At 39.8% G+C, this 12,002-nt stretch overlaps 1 protein-coding gene across 3 annotated transcripts in view; it reads right to left on the bottom strand.

The window, feature by feature from the left end:
• The window catches only part of lrch4 (leucine-rich repeats and calponin homology (CH) domain containing 4), a 79,219-nt gene that overhangs the window by 14,082 nt on the left and 53,135 nt on the right, over positions 1–12,002 (bottom strand). For all 3 annotated transcript variants that reach the window (XM_008434913.3, XM_008434911.3, XM_008434914.3), the window contains exons 4-10: positions 9,296–9,401; positions 8,449–8,701; positions 5,536–5,632; positions 4,637–4,745; positions 4,232–4,329; positions 3,862–3,908; positions 145–288 (exon numbers count right to left, since the gene is read on the bottom strand). In XM_008434913.3, coding sequence (XP_008433135.1) covers positions 145–288; positions 3,862–3,908; positions 4,232–4,329; positions 4,637–4,745; positions 5,536–5,632; positions 8,449–8,701; positions 9,296–9,401 — 854 coding nt within the window. The remainder of the gene's footprint in view (positions 1–144; positions 289–3,861; positions 3,909–4,231; positions 4,330–4,636; positions 4,746–5,535; positions 5,633–8,448; positions 8,702–9,295; positions 9,402–12,002) is intronic.

The raw sequence follows: 12,002 nt of genomic DNA, 5'->3' as shown, positions 1-12,002 counted from the left end.
TGTTCACACATTCACTGGCCGCATTTCTTTTTTGTTAGAACATTGTTAGAACTTTTCCTCAATGCAAAATTCATGTTAACGGAAACCCCTCAAAAATTTCTGAGTCCAGGTTTTTCCATTATTAATGAAGCACAGGGTAATTACCTGGCCTTCTCCCTCTGCTGCTGGAGCCGCTCCCTCTCCTGCCAGATGAATAGGGTTCCAGGCCTCCTCCTCTCCTCCAGGGTGGGGCTGGAGGGGGGCACAGGGGACAAGGAGGAGCAGTTCACTTCCGTCAAGGGACTTGACCTGAGAGACAAGGCGTTGGTTTAACACAGGTTAACTAACAGAGTAACGGCAGTAAGAGCACTCTCAGTTTACTGTTTAATCAAAACATTTCTGAGGTTGAAATTTTAGAACTTTCAAACATCAGCCATCATTCCCACCTGCTTTTAAAATGAATCAGTCCATTTAATTGCAGCTCTTTTCAGTTTATTGATGTAATTACATTTAAAAATAACAGAAGTTCCTGTTCCTGTTGTGTAATAACCAGTTGATACATACAGCACCTGGTGACAGTTTTCAAAAGCCTGGAGCTTTTCCTCATTCTGTAACTTTAGTATATTTTTATTGATGTTTTATGACTCGTACACAAAGAGGTGTATAATTGAATAGTGGAAGGAAAGTTATGCTTTTTTTTTCAAGATTTTATTGTCTATAGTGGCCTTTATTCGATAGTGAATTGACAGGAAAGTGGGTAATGAGAGAAAGACATGCAGTCATCAGGCCAGGACTTGAACCTACAAGATCTTCATTGAGGACTAAGACCTCCATATTATGTGGGTTGTGTTTAACCCCTGACCCCCACAGCACCCCACCATGGAACATGTCAAAAATTTAGTTTTTAACTCTTTTAGCCGATTCCCAGTTAAATTTTAGTTTATACTTTGGCTATGCCTTTCTAACACATGGATGCTTTAATCTAAACCATTCCATTACATCTCTGGCTGTGTGTTTTGGGGAGGTTGTCCTGCTGGACAGTGAACCCCCACTCTCAGGTCTTCTGCAACCTCCAACAGGTTTTCCTCTGAGAGTGTCTTGATTTAGCTCCATCCATCATCAAATCGGAGCGGTTCCTCAGTCCTTACTGGAGAAAAAAATCCCCACAGCATGATGCCGTTTGTTGTCTAACAAACCTCTGAGGCCAGAAAAGCAACAGCTACATTCATACTCAGGTTTAATTACAAACACATAGATTGCTTACTAATAACGTGGCCTCTAAAAAAATTTGACTTTATTTAGGACAATCATAGTAAAAAGAACCGAATACAAATCCATATCAAACTTCAGATTCTTTTTTGTAAGAAATATTGGTAACATGTTGCCTTAAAAGTGCATTAAAAGTGTCAACTTTGCATTATTACGTAAATAATGACACTTGATGCAAAGTTGCATTAAAACTTGCAATAAAAATTTAATTATTTACCGAATGACACTTCATGACAACAGTTCTAAACATTCATGAAAATTCCATCATCTTCATGGCAGGTGTTATGTCATGTTTACGACAGTGTCGTGTCAGTTTTATGCACACCCCATCAAATTACCGAAATATCAAAAGTTTGTGTACTTTGTGTTGGTCTACCATATAAAATCATAATGAAATACATTAAGGTCAGTAGTTATGCAATAAAATATTTAAAAAAAACATTTGAGGGGAGTGAATAGTTTTCCTTAAACCATCATGAATGAAACCACATCAATGAGTTTTTTGGTGTACCTGAATGCTGGACATTAACCTCACTATAACAACTTAGAACTCACATCTCCGTCTGTTCTCCTCACAAACTCCTGATAGATTCAGCTTTAGCGTTTTATTAGCTGTGATGATCTCGGAGACCAGCCGTCTTGCTGTTTTCCTTTCAAAAATTCCAGTCTTGTTTCACAGTCAGAGACAGCTCAGAAATGCTTGGAACCCTGTTCTAGACTCCAGTATCCTATTTTTAGAAGTCCCAGAGGAAGTGTTGGAGGCCAAAATGTGGAACATCCGTTAGTTCAGGCTGCAGGATGCATGGCTTGCCCTCCCTGGTGACCCACTCTGACTGTTGTAAGGTCTGCAGCCAATTCATAAACTTTTAGAACATTAAAAGCCTGGATGTGTGTCACATATCCATGAGGTGCCAGCAGGTTTTTGGGGAGACTGAGCATCAATACAGCTGTAGGCAAATCAGGATATTAAAACAGAATTGAATTACAACCACTTTATGTCTCTGTTAGCCAACAGAAACCTGCACCTCTCCTGGCAACAAAACCAATGAGCAAACTGTTTAGCATCCTAAAGACTCCATAGTTATCTCAGTGGAATAAATTTATAATTAGTTCAGGGTTAATTGTTGAAGCAGTCAGGTGTGGTGGTTCAAATGTAGCCTGGAGACCATTCCAAAAGCAGGAAGAGGACTATAGCACAGAGCATTCTGGGTAAATGCAACTGAAATAAACAAGTCTAGCTCTAGGCAGGAGAAACAGTTTGTGGTTTTTTGCCAAAGACGAAAGAGAAATCCTACAACTGCTAAAATCTGACTCCACTTCATTTTTGTTTATTTTTGATGAAGAAAGAAGTTGCGTTCAGTGTCTTCTTCAGAGGTTTTCATGTTGTTTCCTTTCAGTGGTTTTTGGTACAGCGCCACCACAGGTAAGAAGTGGAACAGGTTGCTCAAAGGGTTTGGTTGGTTTGACTCCGTGCAGATTCAAACCAACCAAACACTTCACAGCCATTTTGTTACCCTGTGAACCATCCAGTGTTGTAAAAGCAGACAGAAATACTGAGGTCTTCAGTAAAGACTAAGTGTAATCAACCAGTTTTCAGTTTGATCAGCTGGCTGAGCAGTGATCATATAGTCTGTTTCCTACAGCATGTCCTGATATGTCTGCAGTTCACTCTGGTTACAAGAAAGCTGAATGTTTCACAGCAAATGAGTCGTCAACCTCCCTGTTCTGGGATACGCTGTCTCTGGAAATGACTACTTAAAGTAAAGACCTACTTTCCCTTTGGGGATGCATACAGAGACTGCTGCTTACAATTACAGATGGTTCAAAAGGTCAACTCCATATGTTGCAAAGTCCAACTTTACAGTGACTGCTCCTTCATACAGTCGCCTAAAAATGACAGGTAACCCCTCACAGCAGGAAGACTGGACAGAAATATTTAGATCTTCTCATGTCAAAGCTCCAAAACCACAAACTAGAAACATACTACACAATTCTGCTCAGTGCCTCTGTAGGCTGCTGTGTTTTTGCATGCCTCACCATCTGCAGTCTGTTCAGGGTAAGTCAATATGCTGACACTGGGCACTGTTAGCAGCTGAGGTTGAAATGTGGGAATGGTAAATATTATACACTGCAGAATAGCAGACAGTGCCTCAGTAAAAGCTAATTCAGGAACCTTTGACCCATTAAGCAAAGTGACAGTTATAATGCTCAACACACTGGATTACAATGTAGGACTTCTTTAGGCCTCAGTGTGAAATATTAACTTTTATTTAAATCTTACTGTTCCAGAAATCCCAGAAAGGCAAAGATAGAATTGCAAAGAATTAACCTACGTGAACCTAAGAAAGTCCAGAGAGGGCATATCATCAACTGATTCTTCCCCGCTATCTAAAAAGCCACTGAGTGAGCCTAAGAAAAATGGTGAACGGGGGAAAAAACTTGTCTTCTTGATGCACCAGTAGACTTCATCATGAACATCCAGTTTGCAGCCAGTAAAATGAAATCTGTAATATTCGGGAAAGTTGGCTGATGTTGGATACTGCTGAGCACTAAAATATAAAACACTACAGTGCTAAGGACTAAGAGATTTGGAAATGTTTTTGAAAAACTCACCTGCATGTTGTGTCCTGGTTTTGGGATGGAGAAGATGAATCCTGCTCCTATAAAACAAGAGACTCTCTGCTAATCAAACATGATGACAGAAAAGTTTCCAAAGATGGGATGGACAGAGGAGACAGAATAAAGACAAAAGCAGGTAGAGAAATAGGAGTACAAGAAAGGAAGAATTCGAGGGAAAAAGGAGAGACATTAAAAAGGGTGGAGCCAAGAAAGGATTTAATGGAAGGCAGCAAATTTAGACAGTGGGATAGGGGACAAAGGTAGGAAAATATAAATATTTTTCCATAATTTAATTTTTTTTCCATTCTTTGCCAGACCCAACATGCAAAACAGCAGTAACTGATCAGTGTGTGTCTGACAGTACCGAAGGAAAGGTAACAAGGGGAGAGGTAGGTGGATCTATCCGGATCTCCTCCGTCACACTACTGCTGATGAAGCTGACCTGCTCAGCCGCTCCATTCACTGGGAGGAAGAAAAACAAAGTCTAAAACTTCGCTCTCTTATTGAACTTGTTTTCCATTTGATTTCAGTGATGGGTCTTTTCCTACCCAGCTGAAAATGTGATAAACATACAATTATTTATCTTTATAAATATCCATTTGTGCTTTTACTAAATGTCATCAAGACAGGTTTTGAGAAATGATTGGTCTTCCCACAGCTATTTTTTCATAATGCAAATATATATGAACAAGAGCAAATAAAATGAATATATTTCTAAACCACATCTTTAGTCAGCTTAACAAGCACTTTAGGTTCCAGGATTTCCCACCATTGTTGGCCTCCAGGGACTCATCTTCTTCATACTGCTCCTCAAGGTGTCTCTGCTTCTGGTTGACCTCTGCCATCTGAAGAGAACGCTCGGAGAAGTCATCTGTTGACTGAGAACATCAGAAACAGAGACATGTCACAGAATCACTGTTTCAGCTTAGGAACAACTGGATTTTGGAGTGGTGTTGTCATGTTAGCAAATCATAAATCGAAACATGATCTAGTTCTTGGATAGTTTAAAATTACTTCAGCACAGCGCCAGACCTTAGTGGTGAGAAGCTGGTAAAGCAACCCTTAAGGTTAAAGTAACATTACTTTAGTGTCATTTTATAGCACATTCAAGTAGCTATGTTACATTCAGTTTTTCTAAAAATCATACATGTATCAAATATGACTTCAAAGAAATCTGACTTTCTTTGAAGTCAGATTTGCCTTGAAAATGGCCAATTTCAAGGCAATTCTTTTAATGCCTTGAAATTGGGCCTCTGTCTCCAACAACCCCAGCTCTTTCTGAAACTCCGCCACCAGGAGGTCATCACAACATGGCTCCTCTGTTAACCCTTTAACATTTTTACCAGCATTATACTGAGAAGTAGCTCCTTCAATGAGCTCACTAGATGCACAGTTCCACCAGGTGTTTGCCAATTGCTGTGGGCTAGTCTGAAGGAGCTGTGTGTGAAAGCTGCAGGGACAGGTGTTCTATGAGATGGAAGCTCAGAAGCTTGAAAACTGTAGCTTAGAGAAGGACGTTGGATATCATATATTTACATCTTATAATTGTTCTTATCTTTCACTTTATATGCATAGCATCTATAAAAATTGGTACTCTCAAACTGTGTAATTTAATGATATACAGAAGCTTACAGTAGCTCAGACATGATGTATAAATAATAGTCGTACCTCATTGCCAGACCATCGTTTGCTGCCGCTGTCCACACTATTGAAACCAGAGTCCAGGCCGCCAAACTGACCCGTGAACAGCTCCTGGTCTGACAGACTGCAAGAGAAAATGTAGGTGACACATTAAGGTAAATTAAAAGCATGCAACATAAGACTAAGATGTGTAAAGTGGAATATTATATCAACACTCCATCGACACTTCTAGTTTCTGCTCCATAAAATGTTCAGGAAACAGCTAAAAGGTTTCATCTAACTAAATATTAGATCATCTCTACTTCTGTTGATTCTTTTTGAACTCTTTCAATATCTGTCCCTATACGTCACCATCTTATCAACTCACAATTATTTTATTTCACCTTACATTACAAACATTCCATATCTTATTTCTTTGGCTCATGATGTTAAACCTGACAACATTTCTTGCCAGATTTTTAATTCACTGCCATTAGTCTGATATTTGTATTTTATAAGCCATTTCACCAACTGTTTACCACTTTGTTATAAGGAAGCAGGGAAAGCAATTGATCTGTTTATTAGGCTGAAAAATTCTTGAGGTTGGCCTAGGTTAACAGAAGGCTGGAAGCACAGGAGGCAGCTGGCTTCTTGCAAAGGTAGAGCAGTTACATCAAGCTCTGTATCCACTGAAAACGTGTGCAGCATCTGCAGCTTTAGCATGTGTTGCCAAAACTAACTGGAGAGCAGAGTTTTTGGTTTCACTGCTTTCAAGTCTTAGAGCTGAACCAGGATGAAAAGATGGAGAGGAGACTGGACAGTTTGATTTTTAAATTAGAACTACATCAACAACTTCAGATCCATCAACACTGCCAAAATCTCTGGGGATGCTTACTGGCAGAGGAGTTCAATCATTTCTTCACACATTTTGAGGCTGATTCACCAGCAGAGCCCCTACTGCAGCCAGCATCCCTCCACTGCCAGACCATCACTGTATAGGAAGTGTGGAGGACTCCGAGGGTAGTGAACCTCCAGAAACTACTGGACCTGACAGTGTGACAGGGAGAGTGCTGAGGGATTGTGCAGATCAGCTGGTGGGGTTTTTACCAGCATCTTTAATCAGTCCCTCACCCAGTGCTCCATCCCACCTTGCTTAAAGTCCGTCACCATCATCCCTCTGCCAAAAAACAACATTAGCAGACTCAATGACTACCTGGCAGTGGCACTCACCCCCATAATCATGAAGTGCTTTGCGAAACCACACTCAATCCCCACTAGTTTGCATATATAACCAACAGGTATACAGAGGATGCTATCGCTACTGCTCTGCACACCACATTGGCACACGTGGAACAGCAAATGAGTTAAGCAAAGTTGCTCTTCCTGGACTTCAGCTCGGCTTTAACATCATCATTCGGAGCAGACTGGTGAGAAAACTGGGAAATCTGGGTCTACCCCACAACATCTGCTGCTGGATTATGAACTTCCTGACAAACTACTCCCAGAGGGTGAGAGTATTAAGCCCCCTGCACCAGTACAGGCTCTCCACGAGGATGTGTGCTAAGCCCTCTACTCTAAACCCTCTACGTCCATGACTATAGCCCACCCACCTGAACAATACCATCATTACCATTGTGGTATCATCACTGCTGATGATACCACGGTGGTGGGGCTCATCTCTGGAGGAGATGAGCCTGCATACAGAGTGAAGGTGGGATGACTGTCTGGTACACAAACAACAACCTCCATTTGACAACCTTCAAGTCGAAGGAACTGACTGTTGACTTTAGGAAGAGAGGGTGGAGATGGTGCCAAATTTCAGTTTCCTAGGCAGCTTTGTCAGTAAAGACCTGACCTGGAACATTAACTCCACTTCCATCCTGAAGAAGGCACAGCAGAGAACTGAGCTCTTGGTATCCTTCTATTGCTGCTCTGTGGAGTTGATTTGGAGCCGTGACATCTCTCCGTGATTCTCCAGCTGCACTGCGACAGAGAGGAAGCAGCTCCAGATTGTCATAAAACTTGATTATTATTTGTTTATTTATTTATTCATTTGTTTTACCCAGTTGTGTATTTCTACTATATTTTTCTGTTTATTGAGATATATTTATTTATTATTTTATTTATTTGACTTGCTTTCGAGAGTTGCTATTTTTTTGTTGTGCTTTCTTCTTGTACAATTACAACAAAAGGAATTCTGATTTTGAATATTCTACCATATATATTATCTATTGATATTGATCATGTGTCCATCGAGATATATACTGGTGTTGATTTATTGTCCAGCCCTACATAGTTTTATTACTTTTTTAAATATTTTTTTCTCATAACCACATGTTTCAACATCCTTTTTAAAAGATTTTCTGCAACTAGTTGTCTTTATTCAGTTTGGCAGAAAGATAGATAGAAGAAGAGGAAGACATGCAGGAAATGGTCCAGGGCCAGAAATCAAACCCATGACAGTAACCTCTATCAATATGAACATATCATCCACATAGTGAAAGTTGGTCATGGCAGTATTATGTAGTGGGCAAGCTTTTCTTCTGCAAGGAAAGATTTGATGAGAAGATGGAACTATAGATCCAGGTGCAGCTTGGAGAAAAACTGTCAGAAGACGCAGAAAACCTGAGACTGGGGTAGTGACCCTAAACATGCTATGGAATAGTTTAGTTCAAAGCAAATTCCCTTTGAAATAAAAGTCTTCCTAAAAACATCAGCCAGCATCCCTGTTTATTAACTGATAACAGTTTTTGGTCTGGCTGACCGAGCCAGACCTAAAAGCTCAGGTTGGCCGAGCCATGTTGCAAAACGAAATGTACAAAATTGTCTGCTTCTACTATGTGTGATTAACACAATGACATTATGTATTGGGACATAATGTGGAAAGGTCCTATAGGTGCGACTACTTAGCCAATGCACTGTACTTCTACTGTAAGAATATACATGCTCAGTAGTCCTCACCTGCTTTTAAATCCAGTCGGCCTCATGTTGAGGTGCTTCTCCAGCTCCTCCTCATGGCTCTTACAAGCCTCCATGTTCAGGTATTTGAAGATGTGATATTTGCCTTTGGAGCAGATTTGTGCCGGTGGCATTTGCAAAGGATTGCTATCCAGTGAGATGGTCTGCAGATGTCGGAGGTGACGGAAACACAGTGGAACGTGGGAAATTCGGTTGCAGGACACATCGAGTCGAACGAGTGGAAGTTCAGATATTTCTGGATGAAATTCAGAGAAGGAAAAAGTCAAACGGCAGGCAGTGTGGTTTCAGGATCTTTATACATCCATCTCCTTCATTAATTGAAATGCAAGGCTACTATCCGCCTTGTGGATAGTAGTGCCAGGTTCCGCCTTGGCACTATATCTAAAACCTGAGAAAACTCAGTGAATTAGTTGTCCCACTTGAATCAGTTCAGTCTCTACATAGGTCTGTAAGAGGTCACATTATGGAAGTTGTTTCAGTTCACTGTAAAAACCTATTTCCTTCTCATCTCTGCAAGGTTTTAATTGCACATGATCCATCAGACCTCCATTAAGCTTGAACTGGATCAAAAAGTCCGTCATTTGTAAATAATTAAAATGAAAAAAAAAAGGGCACCGTCTTGCAATTCAAGTTATGGAGAAACTTGAATTGCAAGTTTAAGAAACAGGCCATCACTCATCACTTCCTGTCTTCCCTCTAAGAGAGGAACTCAAGACTATAAACAGGATGCAGGTGGATCAGATGCAAACCTTTATCACCTTCTTCGTATATTCAAGCGAAACTAAGTGTCCATTATTTGGAGTATGTGTGTGTGCATGTGTGTGTGTACCTTCAGGCAAAGTGGTGAGCTGGTTCCTCCTCAAGTTCAAGTCCCTCAGAGTCTCCAGTTGACCAAGTTCTGCTGGTAAACTCTGCAGCTCATTACAGCTGACATCCTGAATGCAATACAGAAGAAGAAAATAGCCAAATATCGCAAATTATATCATATCATAATATTTAATAATTTTATCCCAAGGCTTCCCCCACTGTATAAAAAGCCTAGCAGGTTTATAGTTGAGGCACTGTCTGTACACCGGCATGCTATCACAGTGCCAGGTTGTGCACTTCTAAATATCTGCATCTCGGCACAAATCACACACACCAGCTTTCACTCAAAATAGTCTCCAAAACGAGCCCTCATAGAGGTTTCATGTACTGTAAATGCTGCTGCAGGTGAAGCTGCTCTGCAATAGCACCTTCCAAATGGATAATTTTGAGAAAAATTGTAGGATTTAATACCATAAATATTAGAATTTTCAAACCTAGGAATATTTAGTTTAGCATGCATTCTTACTCATCATTGTCCATTTTAGGTATTTCTTTCAATGTACTTTACTTTTAAATGTGACCATCATTAGCTTGTTTTAAATGGATCCACAATTAGTTATAACAATAGACTTTATTTGAGAAAAAATAATTTTAGATGCAGTAAAAATGCAGTAAAAATAATGTAATGTTTGGTTTTTAAAAATTTTAATAAAATACTGTCACATGGATGTCATCATGTTGTTGACCCTGTAATGCATTTTGAATAAATGATGTATGTTAGGTCCAATTGCACTAGCTCCCTCCAGGAATGAGCAATGTTGTTAAGCCTTTTAAATTTGAACCACAGCGCATTGCAATTGATGAAAATAGAGAAAACACAAGAGGTAATGAAGATGAGGAGGATCGAATGGAGGAAGAGGAAAGAGTTGGCGTTTGTGTTGCTGCCTTCAGTTTCATAATGACATGTACCTCTCGTCGGACTGTGTGATCCGGTAAATAGTTGACAAGCTCCGTTTCAGGTCCACACTTCAGTCCGGTAACACCATTTAGGCTGTAGTCTGTGGTCCAGGGTCAGGTCCGTGATTTAACATTTGGTATCAGTGGCAGTGGCAATAGCTTTGTTTTTGTTTAAAGGAGCTTCCAGCGCTGCCTGTCTGATGTTTCTCCCAGTGTTTTTCTCTTGCTAGCCAGTACCAGGGTTTATCCACTTTGTGGATAAAACTGTCTGTACGGCATTTGTTTTTAGCTTGCTGGGGCATCAACCACCTGTTATATCCTTTATCAATTTTGCTCACACAAATGACTCAAAGTTTTCTGGAAAGAAATGTTGAGAGCACAAATGCAAGTCCTTCAGAAGTTATGTTTGGCTCTTCCACTGTACTCCTCTTTTTTGTGTGTGTGTGCGAATCAATGCAGACTCACGTCGTTTATTTTTTAAAATTATAGTCAACAGCAACAGTGTGGCATAGTCTACATTTACACCCGTCAAATGCAATATGATAAAACTAACTTTAGTAAAGTTAGCCTTCCTGTTATTACTCTAGGGCTGAAGTGATTCAAAGAATGATTTGAGTACCTTGATTATTAATATTCCTCGAGGAAAATTGATCTGCCTCAAAGCCTTGTTAAATTATGTTTTATTAATTAGCGCACCGTGTTCCGACTGGGTTATTATTTGCATTGTGCAGGGCTCTCACTTCTGCCTGAGTTGTTGACGAAAGCTAAGTGTTAGCAGCATAACTTAAAATTTTCAAGTTCAGCCTGGAAGGATTTTATTGACTGATGATAATGTCCGGTCTTTTATCGTTTTTCGAGGGACCAATAAGTATCCTTAAAATGACTGTCGCGATGCCTTGAGTGTGGCAGCTTTTCTCCTCCGGAAGCTGCTTCCTGTTGGCCGTTGTTCAGAGAGAATGGTGGGAAAGAGCACTGCAGTTGTATTTATACAGGTGAGCGTATAAACTGAGCACTGCGGGCGGCTGCAGTGTTCTTCGTAAGTGCAGCTTTACGAACGAACTGGAAAATTTATTTCATATTATGCCGGTCTTAACAAATGGGTGGCAGAGCGCATCATGACGGTACATACCTGGTAGATGTCTTTCTGTGTGTGACAAACGAAGGTGTCTAATCCCATCGCTAATATGAACACAAAAACTACAAATGTTTAGGCAAGGTGAGAGTTCATCTATTAAATTGACTGAAGATAAATACATAAATTAAAAGCTGGAGTATAGAAATTTTTTATTGCCGTATTTGTGAACCTTCCTCTTTATTATTAAATTGAAAATAATAGATTTTTGTATAATTTTTCTTCAGGTTAACTTAGAAAGTGAGCTATTAGTGTTACAGGTTAATTTTCCAAACTACAGAAACATTATTGTTAGGGATGTTCAAATATGAAAAATTGGACTGATGTTAATATCCAATAGTAACACTGCTGTTATGTTAGATTTATATTATATATTATAGGGCTGTAGTGATACAATAATCTCAAGATACGATACGTGATATTCTGCTCATGATATGATATATATTGCAATATTCAGCAAACGATACAATTCAACACACTTTTGCGATTTTCTGAAAGATTTTAGAGTGACAGAGTGATTTTGGTGATTTTTGTGACTTCTATAGAGTTGGATTGAATTAATTTAACTGAAAACTGATTAAAAGCACCAACTACACAATACCTGGCCCTGGTTGGACATGGACACAGACTTAAAGTCGAC

The sequence above is a fragment of the Poecilia reticulata genome, chromosome 18 (assembly GCF_904066995.2).
Source record: "Poecilia reticulata chromosome 18, P_reticulata-male-v2, whole genome shotgun sequence".
Lineage (NCBI taxonomy): Eukaryota > Metazoa > Chordata > Actinopteri > Cyprinodontiformes > Poeciliidae > Poecilia > Poecilia reticulata.
Note: the sequence above shows the minus strand (reverse complement) of the source record. Positions and strands in the feature narration are given on the sequence as shown.